General features: G+C 49.1%; 1 protein-coding gene across 7 annotated transcripts in view; it reads left to right on the top strand.

The window, feature by feature from the left end:
• Window positions 1–16,683, top strand: part of LOC112314443 (ERI1 exoribonuclease 3) — a 121,937-nt gene that overhangs the window by 51,530 nt on the left and 53,724 nt on the right. For all 7 annotated transcript variants that reach the window (XM_053917992.1, XM_053917995.1, XM_053917991.2 and 4 more), the window contains one exon: window positions 14,162–14,234. In XM_053917992.1, coding sequence (XP_053773967.1) covers window positions 14,162–14,234 — 73 coding nt within the window. The remainder of the gene's footprint in view (window positions 1–14,161; window positions 14,235–16,683) is intronic.

The following is a 16,683-nucleotide window of genomic DNA, read 5'->3' as shown; positions in this document are numbered from 1 at the left end:
GGGAGCCTGACAGGCCTTTTTCTCTGCGATTCTTTCTTGCAGGGAGCCTCAGGCAGCCTGTCTCTTTGTTAACAGAGTGACAGCAATGTGACACCATGGAAATAATTACTAACAAATCACGGTGCTGACTGCAAACAGCTCTCTGTCTTCAGAGGCATGTCAGGGTGCATTAGAGCAGGACTGGAGGAGCGGCAGTGTGGGGGCTGAGGCGCAGCCCGCTCTCACACACTCTGCTTTCCTTCCCCCACCTGGTCCTTTTCTGCTATGCCTGACTTTCCTGCTTCTTCCACTGGGTCACCTAAGGGACCAGCCGGATAAGTGGCATGTGGCTACTCTCACTTCCTCTGGGAAGGTAGCTAGGACCCCCATCTTTGCCAAGGAACCCCTGGGTAGTGATACGATCCAGGAATTTTTCCATTATAGAGCTTCCGAAAGGCAGAAGCACACCCCATTCGATTTTCTCTCTGCCAGTTGGGTCCAGCTTTATCTGCCAGTGGTTTTGAGGTGACAGAGAGTATTTTCTCTCGCTGGACCCAGAATGTGGGAGAAGCCTTGCTTCCCAGTGTTGGTTCAGCTCCCTTCCCCCACTAGCTCTGGTTTCTTCTTCAGTTGCCATAGTCAATTTTTGGTAAGTCGACTTTGTCCATTCCCTCTTGGTTAGCAGAGTGATTGCTCTGACTGTCAGGGCTGTAAATAATGTTCCTGGCATGTGTGGCTGGAGGCAGCCGCGTGGGGTGGGGAAGGGAGTGGAGGGAGGAGCAGCACTCCGATGGCTCCCTCGCTCGCCCCCCTCCCCTCTCATACAATATTTATCCAGGGATGGGAGTCAGATGCAGCGACCTCAGGGGTCACCCAGTTAAATAGCTTCTGAACCTCCCTGCATTCTAATTGCTGCAGTTGTCCTTTGCTCTGGAGACTTCTCCTCCCCATTGTCTGCTGAGGCACACACTAATGGCTGTCCTCCCTGGCCCTGCTGGGAGGCATGTGTGTATGGGGGGGTGGGTGAAGGGCTCGTTGCTACCTTCCTTTCCCCAGGGATAAGGGAATCTAGGGACTATTAACAAGTGGCTTTAGCTAGGAGGAGCACAGAATCCTGCCTTCTCCTTGCTCCCTCCTCAAAGCTGGCCAGAGAAGGAGGTCCAAGCAGTGGGCTTGGTTAACGGAGCCAAGGGCTTCACCCATTTCTAATCCTAGTGACTCCTCTACCGGGGGACAGACCCTTGAATACTCAGCTGAGGTGCATCATCCTATGTCCCCTTGGTCCCACATTCAAGGTTTAGAAACTTCTTACAAGTGATATTTCCTATTGAAATATGCTATATTTTGCCCCAAAGTTGGCCACGTGCAAAAGTCTCTTTGGTCCCCTGGAGGTTGATCTAGAGGGCTGACGATGGTAGCAGGTAAGCCCCGTTTGCTGATTTAAGAGTGCTTGCGCCCCACGTCTTCTCTAGGGCCTTCTTGTAAATGTCAGTTACCCTACAGCGCAACTCTCTTTTTCTGAGGAGCGCTGTTGGAAATGCCATTGGGGGTGCTAGGCACTGCCTGTCCTGGCAGCACTGGCGTTTCAGCAGTAGCCTAAGGCTAGCCCCTGCTGGGAACTGCTCTGGGCCCAGTGAGCACTGTGCTGGGAAGTGTAGGGACAGCCGGGCGGTCAGGACAGAAAGAGCAGCGTGTGCATAGCTAATCACAGGCTCAGTGAGGGAGAACGTGAGAACGCTGCGAAGAAGATACAAAACAAGTACTATGAGCACCCAGAGGAGCACAGTAGAGAGACCGAATGGGTAGTATTTTTTTTAGTAAATTTTCTTAAAAAACAAAATATTAAAGAAAGCCCAATATTACAAAATACACAAAAGCCGAGCTGTTCTGTCTGAAGCTGGGCCAAGGCCCAGCCCATTCTTCCTCCTCTTCCCCCAGGCCACAGAGTAGCCTGATATCCCTCCTAGAACACCAAGGCTTCATGGATCACAGTTCAAAAACCGCTAACCTGTGTAACGCCCACCCAGAAGTGCGCCTCTGCTCACATGTCTCAAAGGGTTCAGGGGGGCTGGGATCAGGGCACAGGAGATCAGCCCAGGTTTAGAGGGAATTGGAGCAGAGGTCAGCCTGCGTCCCAGATCCCCAGTGCTTGCAGGACACCTCTCTGTGGAACCTCCAGAGGGCATTGTAGGCCATACAAAGGCAGCCCAGGCAAAGGGTCAAGATGGCCAGAGGCCAGGTAGAGACTAGTAGGGGATGAGTGAGGTTTCTTGGAAACAGCTCAAACTGCAGAGGAGCTCCTATTTTCCTGGCCAAAACAGAATAAGTAGCTCATCAGCTGAGACACTGACCAAAGTGCCCTGGAAACCTCCCTTCACCTGCTCCCCTTCTCCCCCTATCCACTGCCTGCTGCCTGCTGAGGCCTCCGCCATTCCATCTGGAAAAGGGACCTCTGGCCAGGTCCTGGGGGCAGCTTCAGCACTTCCTGCAGTCACAACAGGTGGGGCAGCGCGCCCTTTCCCTGAGAGAATTGCTCTGGGAGGGGCCCTGGAAAGGCGCTTGTCTCATTTCACTGGAGAGGGGCTGGAGAGATACAGGTTACTTGATTTCATGCGGTGTTTGTGGCACTGGGAAGGTGCATGTTATATTGTTCCATAGGATGTTTGTGGCAGTGTGTGCTTCAGTGGCCGTTTGTGTGGGCTCCATGTGTGAGCAATGGGAGTTGAGATAGTTGGCAAGCGGGTGAAAAAGCAGTGGAGCAGAGAGGCGCTGCATACAAGTACAGTGCCCTTTGGAGGCTTTGAGCAACGGCCTGCCAATGGGCATCTGAGGTTGGTTTTCTCAGGGAGGCCTGGCTACCTGGTCTACGGGGAGCCCCTCCACACCCCCTGTGTTCTGGTTTCTGTTTGGGAACTCTCCAGAGCGACATGTCTGGGAACACTTCCAGCTGTGCTGCCAGACCCAGACGCAGGTGACGGCCTTTCGTTTGTACCATAGGGAAACCAAGAGGAAATTAAATGTCATTTGCCCCCTGCATAGCAGGTCGCTGCCAGATCAGACACTGCTGATCAGAGCTGTGCAGAGGGTACCCAAGGGAAGGCTTATGCTTGCAGCCATGCCCTCTGAGCTGTGGAGACTCCCAGGTGATGGCCTGGCTCACTCCCAGGCCTTTCTCTCCCAGTCTGGGTTCACCCTGGCCCGAAGCCCGGCTCTGTGCTACAGCGACAGCTGTGGCCCATGCCAGGCCAGAGGTGTGTGTGTACCAATGGGAGGGGTTGGAGGGGAAGGGCAGTGGGGGACATACAGGAGACAGTGAGGTGATCAGTCCCTCTGCAGAGGAGCTGTATGGTATTGTGAAAAAGAACAAAGCCTTTATTAAAAACTATAAGCCTTTATTAAAGCCTTTATTAAAAAAAGAGACCTGGATTCAAGTCCTGGCTTCTCTGCTTATTAGTTGTAGGATCTTGGGAAAGTCACATCACTACTCTGAACCTTCATTTCCTCATCTGTAAAATGGAGATTATGATAAGCTCTAGCTCCTGATATTTAAGGAAAGTAGCTTCCTGTTGGGACTGGTGCCAGAGTTTCCTCACCCCACCTCCCCTAGGTCTGGAAGGATGGTTTGGAGTCCCCTGCCCATCTGTGAAGTGAGTTAGCTGAAACTGATGGGAAGTAGGGTAGGTAGTAAGTCTGGCCCTGAAGGCACAGCTGATAATCTCTCCCTGCCTGAGGCCTTTCCTTCTGGTCCTGTTCTCTCAGCCAAGCATCATAGGCCTTAAGGAATGAGTGTGGGTAGTGGTGGTCACCCTCCTGCCTGTGAGCCTCAGCTCACTCCCTCCAGCCTCACGCTTGCACTGCCCTTCCTGCTTGAGAGCATTTCAGTTTGTCCCAACCCCTCCCTTGCCTTGAAGTCCTAGTGTCAGACCCTCTGCAGTGACATTTATTAACAGGGCTTTGGGAAAAGATGTTTTAATACTGTGAGAATTCTCCCTAGAAAACTCCCTACCCCCTACTCACCACCCCCCCCCCCCCCCCCCGCCGCCCGCCCCGCCCCATCTGAAACATAGCTTGCTGGTGGTGAAATTCATTAGTGTTCCCTGACAGGCAGTGGCGACAGAGGCACTCGCTGTCTGCTTCCCGCTCCCTCGCTCTCGTGCTGCTGCTTCACGCACACTGATATTTAAAGCTGATGGGCTGCTTATAGACTTCTTGTACCATGACAAGTTTGGAGAGGGGGTGGGGGAGAAAGAGACAGACAAGGAGCCAGCTGTCACACTGGTATTTCAAACAGTACTCTCTCCTGACCCTTTGCAGGCTCCAGCAAGTGTATCATCTTTCTGAAGCCTGTGGTTGGAATCGTAACCTGCAGCCGTCCCAGAGGATGGGGGCAAGTGTGGGGCAAAGTGGGCTGAGAGGTCGGCAGTGCGTTCTCTCAGGGCTGTGGGCAGGCAGAGGAGAGTGGAGGGACTGTGTGTGTGTGTGTGTGTGTGTGTGTGTGTGTTCAAGCAAAGGTCTTGTAAGTGCCCCCTAACTTTGCCCTCCCGTCACCAGAAACAAGAGCCCTCACTCAGTAGTCTCTTCTGAAGTGATCATTACGTTTCTTACTGTGGTTATCTTCTGGGTGGGCCTGGAAGCTACCTGAGTGTGGGAGTCAGGCTTGATTGGCCTCTACCCCTTGAGGGTCCTGGGTCTCGGTGATATCTGTACATGTTGGGTTGGCCACAAAATTTGTTTGTTTTTTTCTGTAAGACGGCTCTAGTAGCATTTAGCTATTTTTAACTTTACTCAAAACAATTTTGTTAGATTGTATTGTGACAGATGTCATACCAGCATGCGTTAAAAAAAGCTTTTCAAAACTGGTAAACTTTTGTGTAGCCATTTTAATGTTGAAGATGGAAGAAAATAAGCAACATTTGTGGCATATTATGTTTTATTACTTCAAGAAAGGGAAAAATGCAACTGAAACGCAGAAAAAGATTTGCTCAGCGTATGGAGAAGGTGCTATGACTGATTGAACGTGGAATATACCCTAAGAATCCAGAATCACTGATTCAAAAGAACCTATGCACCCCAATGTTCATAGCAGTGCTATTTACAATAGCCAAGTGCTAAAAGCAGCCTAAGGGCCCACCAGCAAATAAGTGGATCAAGAAATTGTGGTACATTCACGCAATGGAATACTACCCAGCAGAAAGAAAGAAGGACCACCTACCCTTCATGGATGGAACTGGAAAATATTATGCTCAGTGAAGTAAGCCATTTGGTGAAAGACAAGTGCCATATGATCTCACCTATAAGAGGAATCTAATGAACAAGATAAACTAACAAACGAAATAGAACCATAGGCACGAAAACATGGAACAGACTGACAGTGACCCGAGGGAAGGGGTAGGGGGATAATGGTGGAAAGAAAAGGAAGGGACTAGACAAAGAACATGTATGAATGAGCCACAGACATTGACAGTAGTGTGGGGATTGACTGTGGGGGAGGGGGTTGGAATGGGCAGAGGAGGGCACAGGGGGAAAAATTGGGACAAGTGTAATAGAATAACAATTAAAAACATTTTAAGAAGAGCGGTTTGTGAAGTTTTGTGCTGGAGAGTTCTCGCTGGGTGATTTCTCCGTGGTCGGGTAGACCAGGTGAAGCTGGCAGCGATCAAACTGAGACGTTAACTAAGAACAGTCAATGTTGAACCTCTCAGGAGACAGCCGACATACTCAAAATATCCAGATCAATAAAGTTATTAGTGAAAATGAAAAATGTGTCTTTTATTTTACAGGAAAAATATACGGACTTTTTGGCCAGCCCAATATGTGGTGGCAATTGGGGTAGAAAGTACTCCTATTTTCTGTCTATACCGGGGCCTTGGCTTTTGTTCCTTGATAATGTGCCTGCTGATTCTTTATATTTGGAGAATGAGTCCCAAGGTGCCTCCATTCATGTCTCTCACCCCCAAGCTTCTTGGAATTCATTTTTGCAACTGTCAAGTGGTTCTGCAACTTCCGCTTTGGCTGTCATCCTCAGTAGTTTCTCCAGGATCCAATACCTGACTAAGGCACTGTTGACTCAGAGCAGGTGGCCTGGAAGCATCTTCCAGGGCCATTGAGTTTTGGTCTCAGCAGACCTTCTTAGAGCCAGAATCCCTCTAGGAGCACTTATTTATACAATGTTTCCCTTGGCTGGCTCTCACCTTCACAGAGTAGGGCATGCAGGTGACATAACCTACCAAAAGACACGTGGTCACTTGACCAAGTTGTCTTAGTGTGGCAGGGCATGTGCTGCCAGAGGGTTGTACTGCACTCTTCCCCCTATACCGCCCCCATTGGGGGCCCTTCTGTCCCTGGGCTCTGCAGTGGGGGAAGTCGCTGGGAAATAGAACAGGCTCCTCTACTCCCTGCTCTTTCAGCCTCATCAGTGCCGCCATTGGCTTCCTCAGTTTCAGCACAGCAGTGTGGGGATCATGTGCATGTGTTTGTGTGTGTGTGTGTCCTGGGGGCAGAGAATGGTTACTAGGAAAAAACACCCTGGACATCTAGTGGAGGATGGAGCCAGAATGCCTTTCTGCCTGTAGACTCAAGTGTATTCTTGAACTGTCCAGGGTTGTCTTTAATGTGATCACTTCTATAATCCCCTTTCCTTATTATCTCTGACCCTGCACTCTGTACTATAGGCCTCTAGAAGGGGTTGCTGGCATGAGGCTGCTGTCTGTGGGCCGTCCCTTTCTCTTCTTGCTGATCCTGCATTGGCTGAAAGCACTGGGTGCTCGGCCTACCAAGGGTGGCTCAGGCCACGTCTTCTGCCATGGTGCCATCTTGCAGGTGAGATGGAAACTAACTGGCTTTGATAAGTAGCAGGCTCAAGCATTAATTTTTTATACATCAGCAGCAGCCAAGTGAGTGAATTCAATTATGAGTCTGCTTTCTCTCTACCCTCCTCCCCACAATGTGCTGGTTCAGAGCAGAGACTAAGGAACCTGTTGAAATGAGAAACCCCTATTTCCTGGCTTGACCCCCTCACTAATTCGGGTTAAATTGCTACGCTATTGCAGTGGTGACACATTGTGCCTGCCTCTGTTTGTATAAGAGGCTGCAGTGGGGGAGGAAGGACCAATTTGTGCAGAGATAAAAGGTGTCACGGGCAGATAACTAACGTCCCAGCCTCGTGCCTGCTCTCATTGTTGCTCAATTTGCTTCGTGTGGAAGCCCAGCCTTCCCTCTTTCTCCCTTCCCTCCCCTTGCTCATATTTTACCTCGATGCCACAGTGTAATGATGCCCTGCGTAGTGGGGGAGGAGATAGGCACCTCTGGCTGACAGCCCTTCCTGATAACCAAATTCCAGCCCATCCATCACCAGCTACTCTCCTCAACTTGAGGAAAAGTGATCGTGAAAGGCGGGCTGTTCATCACCCGCGTCTGTTTATCTCCTCTGGGTGGGAAACAAATAGGAGGGACAAAGAGCTGGGTCCCCAGCTCACTGTGGCCTGGGCTGGGGTAGCCTGTTTGCGCCGGATGCAGACTCTCATCCTGCTGGCTGTGGAGGCTCTGACCAGGTAGGACTCCCAGACTGGGAGCCAGTGGGAATGGAACCTTTCCTGAGGCTCAGTTTCAGGACTTGGGGAGAACCTAGGAAGTGTGGCAGTTCTGAGTTGCAGGACAGCCAGCAATGACATTCTGTGGGAATGTTTGTGTTGAAATGAGCAAGTGGAGAGACTTTGCATGGAAACAAACCCCAACCACCCCTCATGTGTGTCCCCTTGGCAGGGGTTTGCCTCTGGCTGGTTGGCTGGATCTACTGGCCAATTCCTTCCCCACGCTAGGGCTTCTGTGCCTTGATGGTCTGGCTATGACCTTGAAGAAAACAGAGCCTTTCTCCCTATTCTTCTCCTTTGCTTCCGAACACTTCCCTTTTTCTGCATGTCAGATGAGACAAAACAGTTTACTCTGGCAGGTGAGCAGTATGTGCATGTCCTAGAGCTTTTGAACGCCAGAACTGACAGCCTGTATGCCTCCAAGGTCTGGGTCCCATGGCCTCTTCAGAGAGGCAGAAAGGGGCCAACTATGGCTCCAGATCTGGCTGACCTTCTCCTCTTTAAAAGCTGGAGTCTGCTGAAAGTGAGAGTGGCATGCATCTCCCTGATTTGGGGTTGCCCCCACGGCTGAAAGAGAAAAGCACAGAAGGAATGGTGCCCGTGACCTTTTCTAGCACTGGTGCCTGCTCTCCTGCTAGTCCTAGCTGTTGGTGTCTGTCAGTCTGTCAGACCTCCATGGATGCTGCTGACCTCCTTGACTCTAGACTAGCAGTTCTAGCAGAGCGCCCCCATCTCTGCTTGACCTAATCTTCAAAGCTGAGCTCCTGCTCACAATGGCTTCATCCTGTCTGTACCCATTAGCACGGGTGGCGTTCCCTTAATGAGCTAGTCCCCTGCCTTGGCCAGCGCCCAGCTAGTCACACCTGTTTGCCATCAGGGCTGTCTGGACCCAGCTCCAGTGCTGGGTTGCAGGTGGTGGGGCTGGATGAGGGGTGGGTGGGCTCCTTTTGCTTTGTGCTGTACACTTGTTGGGCAGTTTCTCATAACCCTGTTCCTTCCATACTGTTGTTTTTTTTTTTTCTGAGCAGGGAGAGCTCTCTGCTCTTTTTTTGTACTTAAAAGGATAATAAGGGGACATAAGGATAACCCATCTTTTCTAGCTTCCCTGCAGATGGAGTAGTGAGGAGCCCATCAGGTGTGTAAGGGTAGGGTTTGATGTTCTGTTTTGATGGCTCTAAGGGGCCAGTGTGCTAAGAGCAAGCCACATGTTAAATGCCAAAGGCAGAGTTCTGGCCCTAAACCCCACACAGTATTTGGAAAGTAATCATATCCCTCAGTTTAGTAGAGTCCACAGGCAGGACTGGGGGGCCCTTCCTTAAAGGGGGCCCCTTGCATTCATGAAACTGAGGGAAGTTTTGATTTGGTTGAAAAAATCCCATTCCTTTTTATGGCCTGGACATAATTGGCTCTTTTCTATTGGCCGTCAGTGATGTCATTCCGACCCTCATAAAGAAGGGGAAATCACACCTGTGGACTCTGTGCATAAAATTTCATTGGGCAACAGTAATAAGTATGGCCAGATGATGTTTGGGCAGTGGAGGAGTTTTGTACCCAGTGATTCCAGCTGCATGGAGACCTGGGCACCATAAACCTGCTTGCACGTTCATGCCCACAGGCTAGTCCAGGGCCCACTGCCAGTGGCTCTTTTCTTGGGATCAGTATCTGGTAGGAACGCACAGCATTCAGATCCTTTGTGCCAGGGGGACTTTTACCCTTTTCCTTTAGAAATAGGTGGAACCATGTACCCACTGGTACCCACTGACCTTAGCTGTAGGATCCTAAGAACCTTGGACTCATGTGTGACCTTGAGCAGTGATCACCGTGTTATCTACTTCTCTCTGTAGCCCTAGACCTTGCCTTCCCAGGGACCGTGAAGAGCTCTGAGTGCATCTGCCTAGCTGGTGTCTTGTGCAGTCAGGAGACTTAGATTCCATTTCTAGTTCTGCCCTTGGCTGCTTGTCCCAGCCAGTCCTTTTCCGTCTCTGAGCCTCAGTGTCATCTTCTACGCAGGGGATAATGACTGCTCAAACCCACCTTCTTCACAGGTTACTCTCCTGGTGCTCCCTAAGCTGGGGTGGGGTTCTGTCATAGAAATGTGCAGCTGTCTCCCTATGAGGAACCTGAAAGTTCAAGTTGTGGCATTTGGCTTTGTACCTTTTGTGAAAACGGGCCTGGGCCCTGCTACATCTGTACTGAGTGTGTCTTGAAGTCGTAGGGCTAGGACCAACCACAGGCTAGCGGACTCAACAACCCAATGCTTGTGTGCAAACTGCACGTGTACCTGTAGGAGACTGGAGCCTGGAGTGAGTGACAATGAATGTCCTGTTCTCCTCTGCTTCAGTCAGCTGTGGGGTACGGACAGCACTCAGGATTCCTGTCGAGCCATACCTGAGGCTAAGTATTCAACCTGCCAATCTGTCTGCCAGGGGTGTCCAACCCACGGGCTGCAAGTGGCCCAGGATGGCTATGAATGCGGCCCAACACAAAATCATAAATTTACTTAAAACCTTTATTTTGCTCATCAGTTTTCATTAGTGTTTGTGTATTTAATGTGTGGCCCAAGACAACTCTTCTTCTTCCAGTGTGGCCCAGAGACGCCAAAAGGTTGAACACCCCTGGGTCTGTCCTCAGTGTGGCCCCTCTGGTATAGTTCAACCTCCGACAGAAGCAGGCAGGATTCTACTGAGGTAGACCCTTACTAACTAGCTGGGTAGAAATGCCTACATTTGAAATCTCACTAAAGAGGGAGCTTCCTCCTTCCCCAGGGCTTAGCCACAGCCTAAGATTCTTGGCCTGTGTCAACTAAAGAATCAGGACGCTGGGATTGGCTAAAGGAGAACATGATAGGTGCCCTAGGACCTCTGCCTTTTGCTGGCCAGTCCCCCTGACTGTTCCTTTGTACTGGGTTGGCCAAAAAGTTCTTTGTTTTTTTCTGTAAAATAAAAGACACATTTTTCATCTTCATCAATAACTTTATTGATTTGGATATTTTGAGTATGTTGGCTCTCTCCCATGTGGTATAACATTTACTGTTCTCACTGAATGTCTCGGTTTGATGGCTCTCAACTTCAACTGGTCTACCTGACTGGAGCACCGTCCAGTGAGAAATCTCCAGCATGAAACTTCACAAACCACTTTTGACACATTTGATCAGTCACAGCACCTTCTCCATACACTGCACAAATCTTTTATTGTGTTTCAGTTGTGTTTTTACCTTTCTTGAAATAATAAAGCATAATATGCCACCACTGTTGCTTATTTTATTCCATCTTCAATATTAAAATGACTACACAAAAATTCACCAATTTTGATAAGTTTTTTTAAATGCACACTGATATGACAGCTGTCACAATACAATCTAACAAAATTGTTTCAAATAAAGTTAAAGATAACTAAGCTCTACTAGAGCCGTCTTATGGGAAAAAAACCAAACTTTTCGGCTGACCCAGTACATTCTGATGCTTCCAGTGGCCCCCTTCACTCACAGTCCTTAATGTGATTTTTCACAAATAGCTGAGCTCAGCAAGCATTTTAACAAATACTAAGGATGGGGAACATGAAAGAAAAATTGAAGGAAATAAGAAAATTATTCAAACATTACAGTTCTGCTTCTTAAGCAACCACATTCTATTTCCTAAGGCTACCTTTCCTTCCAAACCTTGCCTGGTTTTCTTGTCTTCTTTGCCCTTGGCTCCCAACGTGGACATACCCTACCTAGATACCCCTTCATCATCTTGGCCTCAGCCAGAATTTCCCTTCCAGGAAAGTGACTGCTTGTGGTTAATGTCACTGTGCCACCTGGGGGTTTGAGAAGAACCTTCCCTTCCAGTAAGATATCACAGGTCTTACAAAAGGAGATCCTTACTGTACTGCTTGACGCGTGGGGATCAACTTCTTATCAGTGTCTGTCAAGTAACTGAGGAGTAATGGAGGGAAAGACTGAAACTTTCTGGGGTGGGTCAGTCATCCCAGCTGGATTCCCATTGCCAAGCTTCCTAAACAAGGAGTTTGCACGTGCAGTCTCCACTTTCTTATCTTTTACTCTTAAACACATTGCAGGCTCCCTCTGCTCTCACCAGCCCCCTGACTCCAAATCCATTGGGTTTTTCTCAGGCTCTCATCTTCCTTGACTACTCGGTGGCATTTGACCCTAATGACCTGCATTTTGAGCTCAAAAATGAGTTATATACAGAGTGGGGCAAAAGTAGGTTTATAGCTGTGAGTATGTGAAACAGTTTATTCTTGTATGATTATTTATTAATTATTGTATTATTTTCCATACGAACAACTGTAAACTACTTTTGCCCAGCCCTGTATAGGAGCCCAGAAAGGGGAAGCTTGCTTTACTGTAGTTGAGGTTGACCACAAGTGATGTGAAGTGGGGTCAAAAGAGCATGTGCCATTTTGGGTGACCAGCACCCTGAAAAAGATCCAGGAGTCCTGCCCTCCAGGAATGGGGTGGGATGGGTGAGTCCTGACTCAGGTGTATTATCTCCTGTGGACTTTTTTTTTAGTTTAAAGTGAAAGTGAGTTTGTAAGTGAAGCAGTGAGACAGGGAATGGGGTCCTCCACAGACAGAGCAGTCCCCTGTGGAATTCTTGAAGGGGCTGAGGCTGTGTGACCTGGAGAACAGTACTCTGGGGGAAGCTTCCTGGGCTCTCAGATCTTGGGGACCATTCTGCAAGGAAAAGATGGAAGTCTCATTCTCTGTAGTTTCTAAAGACAGACCTCAGGGTGGAAGTAACAAGGTGACAGTAATACTCATAGTTTGGTATTAAGGAAGGATGGTCTAAGAATTGAAGGATCGAAAGAGTCCCTCATGAGAGCCAACTACTCCATGAAGTAGTGAGCTCCTTGTGTGAGGTGATGATCTGGTAGGGATGGCCTGGTCCTTTTAGCTCAATAAAACTGGAGCTAAAGAGACATGGAGCAGACATGGGCCCTCTGCTCCTCGTTTCATACTCTTCCCAGCTGATCTTAATCTATTCTCATGGCTTTAATTTTACTTATATTATATTAATGATTCAGCACTTTGTATCTTCAGACTTCTCTTTAAAACTGGATATCCAGCTGCCTCTTAGATACCATCCCACTGCTGGATGTCTCCTGGGCGCCTCACACTCAACGGATAGTGAGTGTTCACCAAGTGTCAGGCATCTGCTTACAACTGCATTCCCAAACTCTTGCCTCCTTCCAGTGCTGTGCTAGGGGGCAGGCAGTGGGAGCAATCCACCCTGGTTTGGGCAGAAAGAGGATACATTGTATGTAGAAAACTTACAAACTATCATACAATTGACAAAATGTTGGTCTACTCTGGGTGTCAAATACACTCTCGCTGCCCTTTCTCCTTCTTTATATCTGTCTTAGTGAGAAGCATGAAGCTAGCTAGTCAAGCCATGAATCTTTGACCTGGGCTCTACTGCTTTCTCTCACTGGGCCCCAAATCCCCTTCGGTCCTCCTTTACATCTCCACTGTCTGTTGCTTGCTTAGTATCTCTGTGACTGTTGTCTAGTCTTCTGGCTACTATCCAGCTTTTCTTAGTGTAATGTGTTTTTTGCTTTTTTTTTTTTTTTTTTTTGCCTTGGCACAATCATTGTAAACCACAACTCTTCAAAGGCTCTCTATTGCCTGTGGCTAAGCTCTTCTCTCAGCAAAAAACTCTATGATCTTCCCTAGCGTATTTCTAGTTTCTTCCTCCATCCTTCCATGTACCCTGCGTTCCAACTTAAGGCTGTTTTGTCTACTTTTATTGTCCATTCCACTGAACAAACTGTGAGCCCCTTATGGGCAGGAGTTGTCTTACTTTTTGAGTCCTAAGTGCCTGACTCTTAATTATTAAACACCAGTAAATGTTTGGGTGATGGATTTGTATGGGTAAAATGGCATCATCAGCTAGAAGAGGAGACAGTTTATACATTTTAATTTAAAGAAAAAACAAGAACAGGCTCTTGGCTTAAGTTCTGACCTCTTCTCATCCTTCTGCATGGTCTCCTCTCTGTCTGCAGAAAGCCTGTTGCTAGAGACTTAAATGTGAATGGAAGTCCCTGCCCAGCTATCTGTAAACCATGTGCTCTTTCTCTCTCTCCTCTTGTCTTATATTTCTGCCTCTCTGCTCTGCCAAAACAACAAGCTAGTGTGCTGGAGAGAATGTAGGCTTTGGAGTGAGACAGACCTGGGTTCAGTTCTTGGCACTGTCTTTTTTTTTTTTTAGCTGTGGGATCTTAGTTATCCCTCTGAATCTCATTTTTTCATCTGTAAAATGTAGGCCGCATCACAGCACCATTCTGAAGAATAATGTGAAAATATAAGTAAGATACTTAGCATATTGTAGGCCATCAGAAAATAGTAGCTGCTGATATTATTTTGAATAGTCTTCAGGTTTTCACATTTGGGTCAGAGGGCTGGATCTGGAGTGTGGTGTCTAGGGTGCTGGAGGTGGGGTGCATTTCTCCCGTGGGGTGGGACCCATGGCTAATGGGTTGGCCTTTTGTGGTCTGTTTGTTTACAGACTCCTATGTTGGACTTCCTAGCTTAAGACCCCCTACCTGGGACATGGGTGTGCCCAACTTGTTCTCTCTTCCCTTTCTTATAGGCTCCCAGGCCAGTGCCAGTACTTGGGCTTGCCAGTGGCAGATTACTTCAAGCAATGGATTAATCTGAAAAAGGTACTGTGTCTGAGCCCCACTTGAGTGCTTCGTCTGGATCTCCTGTGTCTCAAATCCGCACCCCCCCCCCCCCCCGCCCACTTGCTTTTCTTCTCATTTCTGTTGTTTTCTTTTTGTTCTTTTCCCAACATCCCTCTCTCCTCTTCCCTAGCTAATATGCACTGGAAGATTGTGGCCATTTCTGGGATTGGGGAGCTGGCTGGGGACGGGGCTGCTGAGTAGAGTATGATGCTTTCCTACTTGGTGTCACTCAGATGTGCAGAGAAGTTCCAACTAAGGGGATTTCCAGACTCTTGCTCAGAGCAGAACCTCTGAGCTGAGCTGTATTACCTCTAGGAGGGATGCGGTGCTAGCCAAGCCTCTGGGAAGTGTCCTTTGATATGTTCAGGAGTGTGGCCTCTGACCCTCCTGACTGGCCCTGGTGTCTTCCTCTGGTGGGGAGGTAGAGGTGGTTCAGGCTGGCTTTGGTACTGCCTAGCCACAGCAGAGCCTTGCTCACGTGAAGGGCCATGGAAACTACAGCCCAATTTTCTTTGAGCGTGAGGGAGGAAACTAGCACTAATGTAGCACCAAGCACCTGGGAATGGGCTGAGCCTGTGGGCTGGGAGGGGACCCCCTGTGGCTAGGAAAGTGGGGCCTGGAAGAGAGTGAATCACTCGGAAAACTGTCCTTTCCTAGTGTGTGCTTGCTGGATAAACAGAAGAAAGGTGTAGGAGTAGACTCTCCAGTCCCTGCTCTAGTGGGATCTTTGCTCCAGGAGGCCCAGTCCACTAGGGAGACTCATTGCCATAAATCCTTCTGATGCAAGAGCAAAAGCCCCGGCAGCCTCAGGAACCACAGCCACCAGTCAGCAGTGACTCCCAGGAAGCTCAGGGATGGGAGAACACAGTAGGGGTGAGAGTAGTGGCTCCCAGGGCGCTCAGAGAGGAGAGCTCGTTGGAGGGTTAGGCTAGGAACGTAAGGGTTTGGGGTTTGAACTGGGCATATTCAAGGGAGGTGAGATATGGATCTGAGGAGGAGAGGCTTTCCAGGCAGGGGGAGAAGTGTGCTTTTGGTGTGGGGGGGGCGGGGGCTAGAGCTAAGTGAGCTTATGAAGGAACATGGGAGAGAATGACCTTGGACTTTGTCCCATCGGTCTCAGGGCAACCCTTATTTGAGGCAACATTTGTGAACTCCTTTACTTTCCTATGATATGCAGGTCCTCTGCACTCCGATGTGTTTGTACTTTGACCCCTACCCACCTCTCCTATCTTCAGTGCACCCGAACAACAGCTACTTAAGTACCTGCCACCTTTGGCTGAGGAGGCCAGCCAGGCTCTGTGCTATCTTCGGCCCTTGGCCTGCGACCTTACCTCTCTCAGAAGTGCCCCCCAGGCATCTTCATCTGGCATATTCCTCTCCTTGAAAGTTCAGCGCAGTTATCACCTCTGCTGAGAAGCTTAGCCAGCCAGTCTCTTGCCTTGAGGCTCCTTGACACTTTGGATCTTAGAGTGTTGAAACTGAGTCCATGTGTGTGTGCTTCCTTGCAGACATGTCTGTCTGGAGAACAGAGACTGAGTCTGGTTCCTTTCTGTGTGCCCAGTGGCCATATCAGGGCAGGGCGCAGAGCATGTGCTCTGTGAATGATTGCTGTCTGGCTGACTAGTCTTTGAGAGCTGGCTCCGTAGAGGCCTTCTCCTTCGGGACTTGACAGAGTTGCATGTGCCGGTATGGCTAGGCCTGTGCTCCTGGAAGATGGCTCTGCCGGCTGTCAGACTGCATCTGAGGCTGCTTGCTGGCCTCGGCAAATGCAATGTGAAGGCCCAGCCAGGCGAGGCAGGCACTGACCATGAACAATTGCTCTGTGAAGTTCACTAGACTTTTTGGTGTATGGATAGCTCTCTGCCTCTAGGTTCCTTGGCAGAAAGGCAGGAAAGCAGCCAACCCATGTGGTAACATTGTCAATCAGGGCTACCTTGGTGCTGCTGGGCGGTGGAGGTGGGCTCTCCTGAGCCTGTTCAGCTAGATTCTCTGCCAGACTGCTGAGCTGTAGAAGGGGAATGGGCATGGGGGAAGCTCAGTACTCTATTCCCAGTTGGCCTTGTGATTGCCTCTTGGGAGGTAAACTTAGCAGGTCTAGGAGAAACAAGAGGTCTAACCCCTTCTGTTCTGTCTTCCAGCCACATCATGTTTCAGCTTTGCTTCAGTCCTTGCCAGCAGCCATTCAAATTAGGGAAGCTGCAGGGCCCTGGGAGGTCAAGGGGCACGGTGATCTTTCTGACCTCTATACTGCCTGACAGTGCAGGCTGCACAAAGATTCCTGCTCCCTTAAAAAGAGTAATAGTAAAAGCAAAGCCAGTGAGATCATTGCCAAGGTTGTGGGAATACTATGTGAAAGCCTTATCTTTGCCTTTTTTCCATATATGTGACCTACACTCTGGCTATCTATGTGGTCCTCTCCAGTCCTTGA

The sequence above is a fragment of the Desmodus rotundus genome, unplaced genomic scaffold (assembly GCF_022682495.2).
Source record: "Desmodus rotundus isolate HL8 unplaced genomic scaffold, HLdesRot8A.1 manual_scaffold_92, whole genome shotgun sequence".
NCBI classification, from domain to species: Eukaryota; Metazoa; Chordata; class Mammalia; order Chiroptera; family Phyllostomidae; genus Desmodus; species Desmodus rotundus.
Note: the sequence above shows the minus strand (reverse complement) of the source record. Positions and strands in the feature narration are given on the sequence as shown.